The sequence below is a fragment of the Sander lucioperca genome, chromosome 4, assembly GCF_008315115.2.
Source record: "Sander lucioperca isolate FBNREF2018 chromosome 4, SLUC_FBN_1.2, whole genome shotgun sequence".
NCBI classification, from domain to species: Eukaryota; Metazoa; Chordata; class Actinopteri; order Perciformes; family Percidae; genus Sander; species Sander lucioperca.
In genome coordinates this window covers 37677281-37695231 of record NC_050176.1, presented here as the reverse complement: position 1 = coordinate 37695231, position 17951 = coordinate 37677281, and the positions used below count along the sequence as shown (strand labels likewise).

Genomic DNA, 17951 nt, shown 5'->3' with positions numbered 1-17951 from the left:
GAACTTTTTAAACCAAGTGTTGCAATTTATACCATCAGTGAAATAAGCACACCTTCAAAGAATCAGTTTTATTTGTCACATGAAATCGTACAAGGCACATTTCCAGTGAAATGTAATCCCAGATGTGCATGGCACTGGGATGGTGGTAGGAGAGAAGGGCAGAGCATCAGGGGGGAAATTAAAATTAGAAATAAAAATACAGGACAAGCACTTAAACACAGGACTTTGTTACTCTGATGCAATGGTGCCACCAATTGTCACTGCAATTTTGTGTTCAGTTATATCATAGAACTTCCTTGGCATTACAGGACTGCACAGTAGTTAAAGCCACCATTTCTATGGGTAATAATGATGCACAATAATGCACTCAAGGGATTAACTGCTGAGCTTTTGGAGTACAGAGACATCGCTAAAAAAGAAGTGTGGCAGGGCACAAAACACAAGCATAGGTGATCAGCAATGTTGTAAACATACCCACAGGTTAGCCAATTTGGAAAAGAAGAAGGTGAACATTAAAATGATTACTCAAACTGTCTAGTTAGACACCCATCACAGTTCACAGGCTGACAGTATTATTAATAGGCTGATATTTATACCAAAACCGGCTATATATGAATACCCAAGACACATGCGCTGATCGTGTCAAGCAACTGCTGAATTGACCCTTCACTAAGCCCCACCCTCTTTAGTTACTGTTGCTACGCCTGACAAGCTTTCGTGCCTGGCACGTCTATTACAGTACCTACGCACAGGCCTCTATGGGAATTTAACATAGGGGTGTCTACTTATGCCCCCTGTATTTACGCACCAGTGTCAGACAATCCCAAGGAGATAATTAGTAATTTTTGGTTTCACCTGTTCACCAAAAATTACTAATTATCTCCTTGGGACTGTCTGACACTGGACAAAAGGGACTGCAGTATGCATTCGAGGGATATATCCACGACATAATATGCAACCAATTAGAGAATAATTTCATCAAAATTGAAGCTAAAGCCTATAGGTCATGCAATAACGTGAGCCGCCTCATACGCTGACTTGGGGTACTTTCCATATGATCATCTCTCAGTGCAAATCAAACCAGCTATTAGGCTAACTGAAATAAAACCATGCCAATCTCTAGAGATGGTGAAGGGTATGTGATGATGTGGGGCTATTTTAATTCCAAAGGCCAAGGGCACTTTATCAGGATGCATAGTATCCTGGATCCATGAAATAACTGGCCTTTAAAAATAAAAATCTGCCTGCCTCTATGGGAATTTAACATAAGGGTGTCTACTTATGCCCCCTGTATGTACGCACCAGTGTCAGACAATCCCAAGGAGATAATTAGTAATTTTTGGCGAACAGGTGAAATATCTGAGAGAGCAAGACAAAAGGGACTGCACTATGCATTCGAGGGATATATCCACGAAAACATTTAGGGACCCTCATTATGTTACCGTTGAAGTGTGGTGATATTTTGAGCCTTTTTAGTGGTATAAATAGCGATTTGTTTTTACTTTCCCTGTGCACCGAATACTAGCGTTGTAAGCTAATCAGCAGTCTGCGCTAGCTTCTTTCAAGCTCCAAACACATTCGATTAGCATGAAAACATGTCCCAGAGAGCGATCGAGTGGATACACATCTGTTATTTAACCCCTAGGTTCGTTTTGCGCCGGAATTGTCCTTTATTTGACGTTCATATATATGCATTACGAGCAAAGGACCGTCATTATTTCCAAGCAATGCTGTGCTGAGTTAGTTAGCTAGCTAACATTAGCATGTTCTTGCCTTGGAGCAAACGTAGTATGTGTTTTTGTTAATACTGTCGACATTTAGCTAGTTGTGAATGGGGCCTCCCACACTGCTTGATCCACGCCCGGCCTTTCTCCCCTTGGGATTTAGGTTTCAGGAAGGGATTCAATTCCAACACCCTGTCCAAACTTTTAGGATAGCGGGTATCGGATTTGCACAACGCTTCGGCGTACGGTGTTTCTCTCGCTCGAAAGCTTGACAGACCTCCCGCGCCTAGTTACGGTTGCTAAGCCACGATTGGCCTGTTTTTCGGGCGTGGCTTAGCGAAGGGTCAATTAGGGTACTGGCACCTTTTTGGATAAATTCTGAGTACTGCTTGAGAAGTAAATATAAAAGGGGATATTGGGGGGCTCTTTATGGTTCTGATTAGACAAATAGTTTTTTAAAGCCAATACATCAATTCTTAAACATTTTATTTATAAATATATCACCCATCTCTAGCACATGCATGTCACTGTATTAAGAGGGACAGTAGCCATGGTCTTAAATATGCACACCTGTCATGGCCCCAGATGGTTTCATCTCTTCTGAGCATTCTCACTGTAAACACTGCCAGCGGCCAAGTAAAGCTGTGTGCCAATTAGCAGTCCATTCCCTTCAAATACCATGCTTCAGATACCACTTGAGGCAGGGAAATAGTGTTAGGTGCTGATGTGCTTTCTGTGTTATTTTATCCCTCTGCAGGTTTTACAAGAAGAAACCTCAATACCAGGCAGCGATCTAAACCTGATCTACCTGAGCTCCAGAGCTGCGGGATATAAACCGGTCCTCAAAGTCACCATGACACAGTCATCCATACCTTTCAACCTGATGAAGGTGAGATATGTTACATGATATATATATATATATATATATATATATATATATATATATACCAGTGCTAAGCATAAGTGAATACACCCATGCTAAAGTTGACTAAGAGATGCATAGTATCCTGGATCCATGAAATAACTGGCCTTTAAAAATAAAAATCTGCCTGTCTCTATGGGGATTTAACATAGGGGTGTACTGACTTATGTCCCCTGTATTTTAAGGAAGAACATTTATTTATTTAGGATACATTATTCATTCACAAAGAACACTGGTGTCCTTAAAGGTTGGATTTTTCCTCCTTTTTTTAATTAAGGCATTAAGATCAATTTCCAAAAGATTATATTTTTTATTCCTCTTTTTAGTCAACTTTAGCATGGGTGTATTCACTTATGCTTAGCATTATATATATATATATATATATATATATATATATATATATATATATATATATATATATATATATATATATAATAGTTCCTCAAAAACACTATGATATGATACAGCACACCAATTCAGAAAGCTGACCATTGACAGCATCAACTAATCAGCATCACTGCCTCTATCAATGAAACCCTAGTCTATATCCACGATGCTCCACTTCCGGGATTACTAAAGTGCTGCCGGAAATTTTGCTGGATGTCACTCTCTCTGGACATTACCTTCCGCTTTCTTTGTGTTGGCGTTCTAACCTCCGGTGGATTTCTGAGTACTATGGTTAACTGCTCCTCAGATCTCTGCAGGGTAAAGCCAGACAGCTAGCTAGACTATCTGTCCAATCTGAGTTTTCTGTTGCACCACTAAAACTACTTTTGAATGTACACGTTCCACCAAAATAAGTTCCTTCCCGAGGCTATTTTGCAGAGGCACCGTGGCGCTTAGCACCGCCCAAGACGATTGTGATTGGTTTAAAGAAATGTCAATAAACCAGAGCACGTTTTTCTCCCATCCAGGAATGCTGTGTGGACTATCCAGACCTTCCTCTGCAGCGCTGTGGAGGAAGGTCTGGCAATGCGAGACTAGTGAAACCCTAACCTGAACTACCATTACGTGACCTTTGTGTCTGGTGCTGTTTCTCCAGGTTCACCTGATGGTGGCGGTGGTGGGTCGACTTTTCCAGAAATGGTTCCCTGCCCAACCAAATCTATCCTACACCTTTATCTGGGACAAGACAGACGCCTATGGCCAACCCGTCTATGGACTATCTGAGGCAGTTGGTGAGTTTGCTGCTAATAGAAAATAACATAAACCTTTTAAAAATGTGACCCTGCCAGAGGTTCCTGCTCTGAGAACCTGAGGCTCCTCTCATTTCTCGGGGGCATAAAAAATGATGTAAACACAGAGGGGCCTGACCATGTAATGCCTTCTATGTCGAGAGTAAACATTTTAATCCTAAAGGTGATGAGAAACCAAGCTAAATTGCTGTAATGTGTGATCTGCAGCACGTTCATGTGAAAAGAGCTTTGTAGACGAGTATACCAGCTTTGCTTTTACAACGCACAATGGAAATGCAATAAAAACGCTGGTTTCCCTAATGATTTTACAATTAACTCGCTTTGTGCTGTTTTTTTAATATGAAAGAAGCCTGGAGGTTGAGTGGTGTTGTGACCAGAAGGTCACTGGTTTGAATCCCTGGACCTCCTAGGATAATCTGCCCCCCCTTCATAATCAAGTTGCATCTGCTCAGTGACAGCAGTACTGAGGAAGGCTGTTGTTGGACTGCACAGCTACCAGTGTGAATCATTAATCCTCTGATAAACTTGCCATGTGTCTGCGTTCATTTGAAGCATCTGATGTTTGTGTTGTCAGAAGTTAAGGCTGCAAGATGCAATGAAGCGCTTGAGCAGTGGAGGCAATACCGTATATCAGGATGGGAAATAAGGCTGGCAGCACGACCAACAGCCATGACAAGAAGCTTTGAAGATATACTGTATATATTTTTCTATCTGTGTGTGTGTGTGTCGGCCCGCCCCCCCATTTGGTGACTGGCGATTGTTAATTTCGGACCCTGCACACGCAATAGTATGTTTTTAAGGAGAAAGTAGGCCTATCAACAGAAATAAATTATCGAAATTATCGTCATGGGAAGCCCTACATTTTATGTGTAAAGACAATTTTAGATATCATGCTATATATTATAGAAATTATGCTAACTTTTTGCAGTGGAATATCAATGCTTCTTGCATCGTAGTCGCCTCATTAGGGGTGTGACTCTTCACTGGTCTCACGATTCGATTCAATTACGATTATCCAGTCAACGATTTGAATCGATTCAATATCACGATGCATCCCCTTCTCATTATTAATATACAAACATCCTACACGTGGTTTTCATCAACAAATTCAAGCAGTCAAATATATATGAAATCACCTTTTTATTGTATCTGCTCTTAAAAAAGACACGTCCTGAATGTAGTGGAGTCTGAACACAGCAGACAGCAGACAAAAGGTAAAACCAAAAAAGCGGAAAATCAACAAGCACCATCAGCAGACAATAATCGATTATGGTCTGTCACTGCATCGATGCAGAATCGTCCAAGTCCACATTGCGATGCATCGATGCCATGATTAATTTCAACACTGTGCATACATGTAAAAAGCAACAATATCACACTGTTATACTGGAGGTTGGCGTCTTTCCTAGCTGCAGGTAATGTTGTTAAAACAGCTGTTGGCATTGAACTTTGCATTTCTGGATCCATTTAGTTATTTACTAATACATTTTTTTCTTGGTTCTGTTCCTATTCCTGTAGACAGATGACTAATTGTAGACAATATGACTTTCATGAATTGAGATATTTCTGGCTTCAATTTTACAGTGAAATCAGGAGAATATGTCTGAACCATTATGTTACCGGATCACTCTACCTGTAACCCTTTCTGTAACCCAGAGGTGGAGGTAATAAGACACTTTGGGAATCATATGACACAGATGGAGAGAAAATGAACTGTATACAATAATAAATTGCACCAATTCAACACAAAATGACTGGTCTGCACTCACCATCAAAGTTTGACAACTGATACTGTGCACAAAGCTGCACACAGCTACAGCTAAGTTCAACTAGGTTCTGCAGAAAGGCTGTGACAGGGAAATGGCTTGGACATAATGGGTATGCTAACCCCTCTCTGCCACCTTTATGAGGGACAAGTCCAGCAGACATACTCCTCTGTGAGTTATTACTTATGGTAGCCCGGCTTCATGGGTTGAACATAAAGACGATTTACTGCTTTGTTTTGTAACACTTCTGAAATTGGTGCTTATAAGCTCTATTAAGGTAGCGTAACCACAATCATTTTTGGGGTCCATGTCTGGCAACTGTTAACATCAGAGCTGGGACACAAATGTTAAAGTTGAACTCATCAGGGGGCAACTGCTCAGTTCCCTCTATTGGCGCTCACCTGCGTCTTACCATTGACTTTATACGCATTCGCGTCACATCAGTGAACTTCATGCGTTGCATCAATTAACTTATTTCAGAGCGGAACGCACCAGCCTTTCAACTCATCAACCCATCAACTCATTACTTGCTAATGTGATATTTGCTAATTCTATATGTAATGCCACATAATTACCCAGTTAATATTTAGTAACCAATTCACCTATCATGACATTCTTACACAACTAAAATGTTGTACATGTTTGTACTATCACCTCTGTATTACTGCAAAATATAGTTGTAGCATAAGCTACATTCTGTGTGGCAGATTTACAAACATCCATCCCTCCCGTCTTTTACCGCCCTTTCCTTCTCTCTTCCCCCTGAAGATGTTTGTTTCTTCTAAATTGACTACACACACAGCTCTTGTGGCTGCCAATTCAGACAATGGTTATAGCAGAAAATGCGCTTGGCAGAGCACACACAATGTGTGTTGTGTGCATGCGTTGATTTGACAAGTGTTCCACCCTTGATGTTACAGTGTTGTACCTCACACAGAGATTAACTCTATTGTTTGCTCTGGCCTGAATCACAGCAACTTTCCCATTTGGTTTTGTTTGAACACGAGCACAGTCAAAGGAAATAGTTGACTAACTGGCCTTGCCTGTGTGTGTCTGTAATAGTGTCGGTGGGGTTTGAATACGAGTCCTGCCTGGACCTCATCCTGTGGGAGAAGAGAACGGCCACTCTGCAAGGCTACGAGCTGGATGCTTCCAACATGGGAGGATGGACGCTGGATAAACATCACATCCTGGATGTACAAAACGGTAGGTGCCATCACATGACAAAGAACCATAACGCGCACTATCATACTGCAGCTACATCTCCATGTTCACACACATAATGTGCAGACTGCAAGAAGATGAAACATAATACTGCATAAAACATTTCTTAATTTCCCTACACTACAGTAATATTTTAATTCCAAGTTTATATGTGACAGCTAAGGTGTTCTACTTGTAAGCGAACAAGCAAAAAATACAAAACATAGCCCCTCTCTCTCTCTCTCTCTCTCTCTCTCTCTCTCTCTCTCTCTCTCGTCACATCATTAACTGGCTAATTATCTGTCGAAGAATAGGACAAACTTAATAGCAGTTTAAAAGTATCTTTATCTCTTGTCAAAGCGATTTTTGTCATGCAGGCTTTGGTCGACGGAGCGGATGAAAAGAATTTAGGAGTGTGTGTGTGTGTGTGTGTGTGTGTGTGTGTGTGTGTGTGTGTGTGTGTGTGTGTGTGTGTGTGTGTGTGTGTGTGTGTGTGTGTGCGCGCGCGTGTGTGAGAGAGTTCCTCGTTGGCGTTGGATTTGTTCCAGCTGCCCAGTGGTATTTCTGCCAGCCTTTCATCTCTCTCTCTCTCTCTCTCTCTCTCTCTCTCTCTCTCTCCCTTTTCCCTCTTACACACACTCAGGCACAATTTGGCTTTCTCATCTCCTACAGTCAGACCTTTATCCGTTTCTCCTTCCTGTCATCTCTCCTCTCTTTGCTTGCTTTGCTTGTTCTTGTGTGTGTATCATCATCTTATCTGCCTTTATTATTGTATTCATTTCCTTAACAGACTATTACTATTATTATTATTATTATTATTATTATATTAAGATAATGCAATGAAACCTAAGGGTTGATATATGTTGACTAAATATTATACATTCCTGCTTGAAGGTACATCAGATTAACTGTTTGAGTGGGAAAACAGGCTTTCTGGATTCTTGACACTTCTCCAACATGCTGGAATGTAACCCTTGATGTACCACTTGATCTTAAGTAATGACTTACTTTGCCTTTGCCACAAAAACTAGAAACTCTTTTCACTAATTAGTTTGACTACTTTTCTTTCTAAAAAAAATTGGAACTGTCAGCACAGCATCCCACCACCACTGTCTCTGTCAGGGCTGTGATTTGAAGATGTGTTTTATTTTGGTGTAATTATTGTTAACAAGAACAAGCACAAAAACTAAATGCATATCCCTTATCTTAAAGTGATGGCCAGAAAATAAAAATAAAAAGTTGCATATCAAATGAACTTAAAAACTTAAATAAGACTATAATGTAAAAAAATAAAAATAAAAAACTGAACAAAAGGGAAACCTTTGTTTTCATAATTTATGCACATATTAGTAAGTGACAATAAGTTGCCACACTGTTAGTAGCCAAGATCTTTAACCCTTCTGTTTTCATTCGCGTCGATAATAAACTTGTTGTCCTTCCGGGTCTAAATTGAAAATGTTTTTTTTGAAAACAGTTTTTTGCGCTTTCTTTCCCCGACATTTTTGTAGCTTTCTTCGATGCTTTTGATTGTTTTTGTAAATGTTTTTGTCACTTTTTTCAATGCTTTTCTAAATTTTTTATTTTATCCCTGGTCAGTAAACATTATGTATATGACTACGAAATTAGAAACTATGAAATCTTTAGACTAATAGTTCAAAGGGTAGATCAAAGGATGTCAAGTGAATCACAGACTGGGTTATGTCAAAGTTTAGTCAGGATGCTGTTTTGAAACCATTTAAAAAAAAATATTCAAATGCTTATATTTGAATAAAACACCCAGAGGTCAAAATTCAATGGAAGTAATCATTGAATTTTACCTGCGAAATACAACGCACATCAATGTTGTTTTTGGGCAATTTGGTTGAAAGAAACCGATATTTATGATATAAAAAAACGTTGAAAAAGGGTCAAATCTGACCCGAGGACAATCCAAGGGTTAAACACTTCCACAAAGGCTCATTGTAACATCGAAGCTCAGCAACCAGATGCCATTCAGTGCCTTTATAAAGCTGCTCTCAGGTCAGTTCTTACATGTCAGTCTTTAATAAAAACCTCTCGGTGGACAGACAACAGTTATTTATTTATTTTGACATTAGTACTGCTGATGGACTTGGATATTTGTGTTTAGTGACAGCTCCACTTTGTTAAAACTGTTTTCATTGTTAAAACATGAAGTCGTTCTTCAAATGAAGTTCCTAGCACTACACATACAGTTAGAGTTTTGTGTATTTCTGTTCGTGATCAATAACGGCTGCAAACTTGGTCTATAAATAAAGTACATGTACACTCTTGGTCCACTCAGTGCTGATAACACTGCACTTTGTGAAAAATTGGCTATTTCCAGAATTTAATTTAATTTAACTGTAAGAATACCCTAAAAACAAAATAAAAAAATAAACTGGAATCAAAAACGCAAACTTACACCTATTAAAAAAACTTTTATTTTGTTCAATGTCTAGGTCAAAGAAAAGTGAGGTGTCAATTTTGTCGTAAAATAGCATGCCCATTACTTTTTGTAGAAAATTGGTTACCTGACTTCTTTTGTCATATCCCTCTATGGAAGCCAGTAAAAAGAAAGTAAAATAATGGAAGTGTGTTCTAACAAACAGAGTATAACATTGTAATTTCCCCATCGGGGATCAATAAAAGAGTATAAATTAAATTGTAAAAAAAAAAATAATTATTATAAAATGTATTAGTGATGGTTATTAAAAAGTGTTACCCAAAGTAAATATAGTAACTATGCTTCTCATTAGTTTTTATTGTGAAAATGAAAATTCAAGATGTTAAAATAACATACATTATAGCATTACAATAATTGATTGACATTATTCATTATAGGAGAGTACCACCGTTATTCGGCGCTGCTCCTGGCAACTGAAGGGGGCTTGTTTTTGTGAAAAACAACACCAAAACCCTGTTATTGCATCATTATGACCATATATGAATGTGCAGAATAGGTATTTAGCAAAAGTCAAGGCAGGAGGGAAACTTAGCAATTAAAAAAATTACGGAATAATTTTTTTAATCCCAACGTTAAATAGTGTGGGCTATGGCGGTTCTAGTGTTAAGAAACCACTGTTCAATAAACAACATTTGTGATTGGTTATGTAAAAATTGTACAGTTAACACAAATACACAAATTCTCATTCAATACACTAATATTCATTTCCTCCAAGCTTGTGAGAGGCAGAGGTATAATGTTTGGTAAAATGTGCTTTGGCAGTAACCCCTGTGTATAAATACACGTTCTTACAGTAATGTCGTGGTATAATCTACTGGTTAGTAAAGGATGCATTACTGTAACTCCAGTGCTGTCGCTTCTATCTGAAGAGAGATTCACTTCCATTCAGATAGTCCACCTTTCAACAACTGGTTCATATAAGAGTAGATACATATTTAGAAAATGCATTTTGCAGCTTTACAGGCACTTTGACTTTATAAACTCCTCCTCCTCCTCCTCCTCCTCGCTGTCCTCTATATGTCACCCCATCCATCACATTGCTATTCATCCCTCTCTCCCTGCAGTCCTCTTGGGTTTTCAACACCTTGTCACCCGATTCAGTGTGTGTGTGTGTGTGTGTGTGTGTGTGTGTGTGTGTTTAAAATGCAGGTGTGATTTGTGTTGTTTTTTTGGTCTATATTCATACTGGTCTCTGTGGGTGTGATTTTGTGTCTTGAAGGGACAGTGCTGCAATGCACAATGTGTTTATCCTTTTGGGATTAAAACATACCATATGGACATAGAATAATCTTGTCCTCATAGTTCGTTTGAAAGAGAGAGAGAGAGAGGGAGACCATCAAACACTCGTGTTGTCTTTGTAGTTTGTCTTGTAGCTCTGCTAATGATGTGGATCGGACGATGTGTTATGTATGTGGAGATATCATGCCTGTACAGTGAGCGTTGACGTCTGGCAGGGATTTCATTGTTTCCTGTTCTGTGTTGTCATGTTTTCAAAGACCAGCTACTGTCCTATTTACTGAATGTCTCATACACAAATGTCAGTTGTTATCTTTAGATAAATATGACAGCGAGGCATCCTATTCTCTTTTTATCGATTTGCATTTGTTTACTGAATCATTCGTTCCTTCACATTTTTTGGTTTTATATATATATATATATATATATATATATATATATATATATATAGTAACCAAAGACTCTTTGGGACCCCTCATTTTTCTGGATGTGATAAGTATGGTACATGGCATTGGACATGCAAACACTCCTTCCTGTCCATCTTCCCTATGAAAAATAGAAGTCAATGTTAAATCAATCTCTGCTTAGACTATACACTAGTACTGTATGCTGCTAAGCCATTATTTCTGCAAATGTTAAATCAAATCTATCATTTTCAGCTTGTAAACACCAATCAACGTCCCATGGAGGATGTTACGTAGCCCTATAGGGGAGGAGTGATGAGTCAGAACATTGTTCCGATTCTTTTCAGTCAGCAGCAGAACCTCTTATAAAGCCCCTTACTGTTGGAATGAGGAAGCCTATGAGTTTGTAATTTATGGCACTTCACAAATTTGGATTTTCAGTTTGATCTTTGTTCTTGCTGGCATAGCTGTCAAATCATTGGGAGTGCTGATTCTTATTGAACAACATAAACTAATGATTTGGCTTACACCAGTGTTTCCTTTAGGATTTTTTTTTTAGTAGTGGGGGCAGGTCTGTCCGAACAATCATTTTAAAAGTCAACCACAACTACATTGTGCGTCTGCCCTATTTCTGATACCGTGGCGGCAGATATTTTGGTGTGGCGGGCCGCCATTTCCAAATCAACATAGAGGAAACACTGTTACACAAACATTTATTGTATGTTTTGTCCTTAAAAAATACATGAATAGAGGAAAGAGAAAAATGTAGGAAAAGAGACACACTGGATTTGGAAGCATTTCCACACCACACACACACACACACACACACACGCACACACCTGGTGTTGTGTGATCTGTGAGCACTGTGTAGTGAGCACTGCTGAACAACTCAGATAAGGCTGGATGAAAGAGAGTGAGTGTGTTTGTGTGGAGGGGTTTCAGGGGCAGAGGGTCTGCTTCCTTGTGTTTGTGTGTGTGTGTGTGTGTGTGTGCGTGTGCGTGTGCATGCGTGTGTGTGTGTGTGTGAGACAGAGAGAGACTTGGGGAGTGTGAAACTGCCCACTAAAGCGCTGCACTCTATTATTCAGACACTAAGCAGCTCAGCTACAGTCAGGGTGCTCTACTGCTTTCTGCTTTGCCCCAGAGAACATGAGAACGTGTTGCTAGTTTCCAGGACATCAAATCAAAATAACTGGACTTTAACCACGTTTTTGTGGGCTTTTTTCTAACCATTGTCATGATACAAATCCTAAATTTAAGTGCTTTTAGTTGAGTTATTTTATAATAAACCTACAAACAAAACTAAAAAGAAGTTAAAAAAAGAGTATGAATAATTGCAGGTAAAATAATATCCAATATAAAAGAAAATACAACCTATCACATCAGCAATGTATCTACACTTGCCTTACATCTACTGAGAAGTATACGCAGAAACAGTCACTTTTTTTTCAAAGTAACCTGGAAGCCGGTAATTGACTCAATATCACACCTGCTCCCTCTAATAAAGTTTCTATGCATTTCTCTCACCCATGCTGACAGGTTATTATAACCTGTCAGTATGTCAATATGTCAATATATATGTCAATATATAAATATTATATTTAGTTATTATAATTACTAAAGGTCAGCCTTGGCTTCACAAGAGCCAGTCTTCTTCTCCTAGTTCAGACCGCCACAGTGTCAGAAGATTATATCTGTTGGAGAGTGAAGTTTAGTTAGTTTAGTTTCCTGCAAAAAAAGGGAATCTACTAATGTCTTAATATGCAGCATTTCCCTCCTTTTTTGTTCATGAATCCTTAATACAAAGCAACATCAACTTGTGACCTCTTGTCACAAGCAGCATGTCTCACCAGTTGTGATCTGTTTTCTCTTATTCAACTATTTCATTTGAAGTAGAGATTAGGGAAATGTCTAAAAAATAAATGTACGTAAGCATTATGAATTTATTTCCTGCTTTAGTAACCCCATGTGGAGGTCCTAACTCCTCGGTTTGGGAATTGAGAAAACAATTTTTTCTTGATGAAATTAGCCAATGAGGATGACAATGTTTATTCGGTGTGTATGTGCATGAGTGTGTTTGTGTATGTTAGAGCCCTAAAACACCAAGTCAACCGTTAGCTGTTCTGGGCACTTTCGGGCCATGTTTGTTAGTTTCGCTTTCATTTCTGTTCCATCCATTGTCCCAATGCGCTGTACGGCCATCACGCAAATGTGTCCGTTCTGCTGCGGAGGAGAGTACCACCGTTATTCGGCGCTGCTCCTGGCAACTGAAGGGGGCTTGTTTTTGTGAAAAACAACACCAAAACCCTGTTATTGCATCATTATGACCATATATGAATGTGCAGAATAGGTATTTAGCAAAAGTCAAGGCAGGAGGGAAACATAGCAATTAAAAAAATTACGGAATAATTTTTTTTAATCCCAACGTTAAATAGTGTGGGCTATGGCGGTTCTAGTGTTAAGAAACCACTGTTCAATAAACAACATTTGTGATTGGTTATGTAAAAATTGTACAGTTAACACAAATACACAAATTCTCATTCAATACACTTTCGGGCCATGTTTGGCTGGCCACACCTGAAGGCTTTGCAGCACAGCTGGCTCTAGTCTGCACTCATCAGCAGCTGCTCAGCCGATTCACCTTGTTGAATCAGCAGTCAGTAGGCTCGTTCGAGATGAGCCAGGCCTGAGCAGAATCGATCACCGGCGATCGCCGCCCAATGCTTGCCGATTAGATGTGTGTCCGACTTGATCCCGACTTGCTCTGACGTCATGCACACGTTGGCAACGATAACCTTACGAGATTGAGGCGGCCGCAGGTTTGAGAGGCAGGCTGCTTCCCACCGACTGCAAGACCCAGGCGGAACCAGGGGCATGCTGGGAAACGCCTGGCTCTCAGCTGATTGGTTCAGAATCGACTCAACATGATGACGTTTTTATTGATTTTGAATTGGAGGGATTTTAACTGCTATTTGTCTGATTTAAAGGCCTATTCTGGACAGAAGACATGTTGTGTGGCTGATAGTGACGTTTAGAAGTCAGAGAGACTAAATCTGTTCAGATTACTGATCATCTACAGTCTGTTGTTTATTAACATCAGCAACAGATCACATGTAGAGCATTTTGACAGCTACTCTGTCAGAATAAAAACTGGAGAACTGGAGAATGTGCACAGGCTGATATATGGGTCTGATAACAGTTAAATAAATCAGAATCGGACCTAACAGGTTGTGAGTATTTCTGTGACTTCCTTATCAGCCTGAAGGCTGCTGGAAACAGCTGGAAACTGTCCAATTTGGCCACGGCTTTTTGTCACTGCTGCCGCCGCCTACTCTCGTAAATCTTATAGGCAGGCTAACCAATCGGTAATTACACCATTTTGGTGCATTTTTTCCTTATTTTTCATCTTCTCTTCTTTCACAAGCAGAACCATGTGCTGGAAACATGTTCCAAATTCTTTTTCCAAGCATGTGATAGTTACACATATTTACAGTGGCGTTAAAATACTTAGCATTTTTGTTCTCGAAGATATGAACCAAATCAGTCTAACCTTCTTGGCGCTTGGTCTTTGAGATTTGAGAGTGTGCCAAGGATCCCTTCGTGGATGTGTTAAGAATTAAAAAAGAGTTTTGAGATCTTGAGATCAAGGTCAAGTGTACTCATTTACTTACACACTCACACACACACACACACACACACACACACACACACACACACACATTCATCTATCTTTTAACACAGCAGGAGAATCCACTGCTCCTCTCTCTTTCTACAGAGCTTTGCTCACTCTCTCTCTCTCTCTCTCTCTCTCTCTATCTGTATCTGTATCTGTATCACTACGCACACATCCTTTTTTTCCCGTCAGGCAAATAGTTGGTTGCCTGTGTAGACCACTGCACAGCATGGGGGGAAGCCTGCTGGCTTGGCCTCGGTTGATCAATCAACACCTACTAATGGAGGGTGAGATGAAAGAGGGAGAGAAAGAGAGGAGGATAGAGGGAAGGAGAAGGAGAGGGATATAGAAATGGGAAGGAAACCAACTGATATGGGATTTTAGGGCCAATAGCAATATGTCATGCTGGGTTTGAAGAACTTATAAATTGTAGAGTTGGTCGATAGATGTATGGATGGATGTATGGATGGATGGATGGATGGATGGATGGATGAAGCGTAATGTGGGCTGGTTTCCAAGATGGCAGCAGAGTTTTAATAATTCAGCTCACCACAGGAAGTTCCTCTTTGATGTGTGCACTTTGAAGAACGAGTGCATCCCTCTCTTTTTCTCTTTTCACCACTCATTCACATTAACCTCCTCACAAGTCCCCTTCCTCCTCCTCTCACCTCATATTGTCTCTCCTCTTTATTATCTGCATTATTAATGAATTAAGTGTAGCAATGTGCAGTAGTACTACATAAAACAGGAAAAGTGCTACGTGTTATAATGTATCTATCTTCATAGCCATATAAAACAGCAGCTAGTAACAGTGTAAAGATTAGACAAGACAAGGCAGCAGCTTGAAAAAGGCTACCAAAATCCGATAGTACTGTTTCACCCTGCTGACATGGAAACTTTGGCAAAACAGCAGTTACAGGTGAAATGTGTTACTGTACCCTGCTGTACCCGCTGTCATTTTAATTCATATACAGTATATATATATATATATATATATATATATATATATATATATATATATATACACACTACCGGTCAAAAGTTTGGGGTAACTTAGAAATTTCCATTCCACTTAATTACAGACAGAATACCAGCTGAGATCAGTTGCATTGTTTTTTTAATCAGGGCAGCAGTTTTCAGATTATAATATCTACATTGCCCATTATCAGCAACCATTCATCCAATGTTCCAAAGACACATTCTGTTTACTAATCTGATATCATTTTAAAAGGCTAACTGAGAAAACATTGTATTCTGAAAACTGCTGCCCTAGTTAAAAAAACAATGCAACTGATCTCAGATGGTATTCTGTCTGGAATGGAAATTTCTAAGTGACCCCAAACTTTTGACCGGTAGTGTGTGTGTGTGTGTGTGTGTGTGTGTGTGTGTGTGTGTGTGTGTGTGTGTGTGTGTGTGTCTGTGTGTGTGTCTGTGTGCGTATATGTCTTTTTCAGTCGGATACATGTTTTAAAAGATGGTGTCCAGTGTGCAGAGACTCTACTTTTTCCATTCTGCAGATAGTTGCTCTTTCTAAATGAATATGGCGCCACAGTGTTTTAGCTGGTAAGGTCTTTGCTCTGTGATCTGATCCACATTAACACAGTTGTTGTGGCTGCGCAATCCTATGTGTTGACACAGTTTGATGCATATGTTATAAGAGGGATAGCTCAGTGTGTGTGAGTAGCGAGTGCGTGGTCGAGCAAGAGAGAGAGAGTGACGGTGGATGCGCTCAGAGCAGACGGGTGTTGGAAATCAGAGCAGAGAAGAAATTAGCAGTAAAGTTTTCAGGTAAATGGACAGTGTAGGTTTCAGTTTGTCTCTGGATAAATGCTGCAGCACCTCAAGACCCAAGTGGAGTAAAAAAAAACGTACCCCCTGTACTTCCTGACCATGATCTGGAAGCTGAAGCAGGAAGACCAACATTTCAGGCTGTGGGTATTAGGGGTGTGCAAAAAAATCGATTCACATTCGTATCGCGATTCAAGCTCTACCGAATCAAAATTGATTCATAGAATTCCAAAAATCGATTCATATTTTTTTAATAAAAAAATAAATAATTAATTGTATGTCTACTGCAATCACATGGGAAAAGTAACTACATTTACATACTGTGAATCGTTTTTTTTATTGAGAATCGTTTTTGGTTTGAAAATCGATTTTGAATCGAATCTTGAGCCTAAAAATCGATATTGAATCGAATTGTGAGATTTTGTGAATCGTGCACCCTTAGTGGGTATGTTCATACACTAATTAGCATGGGATGCATCCTAGGTCAGGTCTGTTTAACAAAAGGAACGCAAGCCACTGCCTGTCCACTGTGTGTTGGCAACTGAAATATGACAATAACACTTTAGATGAGTATTACACTCTAAGAAGACATATTACTGGGACCATTGCAGATTTAATATCAGATCTCTATCTAATTCACATTTTAGACACAACCGTTGACTATACCTGTAACAATTTGGCCACAATTTAGCCCACTGACCAAACGCGCTCCAGCCATATACAGGTTCCCACCTGGTTTAACAAAATCTCGAAATCTCTGTAGTGGATAATTCACCTGGTCATAGTCACTTCAGGTGCCACCAAAAGATGTCGCCAAAGCACTTGATTCTCTTGATTCCCACTTCTAATCAGCATAGTCTCAGGTTACATTGTTTAAGTTAATGCAAATGAGTACAGAAGTAAATGAACAGAAGATAAATTAAGTAAATACTGTACCATTGTACCACTTTTAGCTGACAGCTGATTTACATCTAAATACTTTAATAGTTTTATGGTCATTAAACTACAGCTAATGTTGTATATTTCCTCAAAAGTGAAACACACACACACAGAGCAACAGCAGCTGCATTCCTTTTATCTTACATGCTGTATGATCCTCTGGGACCCCCATGGTGAAAGAGAAACGTCATGTGTTTCAATATAAACATACCACAGATATGTCTGCATGCTGTATATATGCAGCACACACACTCTCTCTCACACACACACACACACACACACACACACACACACACACACACACACACACACACAGACAGCCTGGGGTTCTTTGGTGCCAGGGTTCATACAACACCATAGGGGGCAGACACATACTTTCCTCCTCATCAACACCGGTAAGTGAATTCCCCCATTTGAAGTTTTTGGTTTTATCTGACACTCTCCACCAATCTTTGGGATGAGGGTGCGGTGGGGGAGAAGTTTTAAACATAATGTTTAGTTCATTTGTGCAGTGAAAATATCAACACAGTGTTATAAGTGAGTCAAGTAAAACTTTTAGAATTTAGCCATTAACCTGAACTCCCTGTAGAAATGCTTTAGATAAAGGCACATATGAACGCACATCTTCCACCCTCA

At 39.5% G+C, this 17951-nt stretch overlaps 1 protein-coding gene across 11 annotated transcripts in view; it reads left to right on the top strand.

Annotated features, from left to right (window-relative positions):
- Positions 1-17951, top strand: part of LOC116046942 (teneurin-3) — a 293082-nt gene that overhangs the window by 214576 nt on the left and 60555 nt on the right. For all 11 annotated transcript variants that reach the window (XM_031295419.2, XM_031295418.2, XM_031295417.2 and 8 more), the window contains 3 exons: positions 2482-2613; positions 3689-3824; positions 6671-6814. In XM_031295419.2, coding sequence (XP_031151279.1) covers positions 2482-2613; positions 3689-3824; positions 6671-6814 — 412 coding nt within the window. The remainder of the gene's footprint in view (positions 1-2481; positions 2614-3688; positions 3825-6670; positions 6815-17951) is intronic.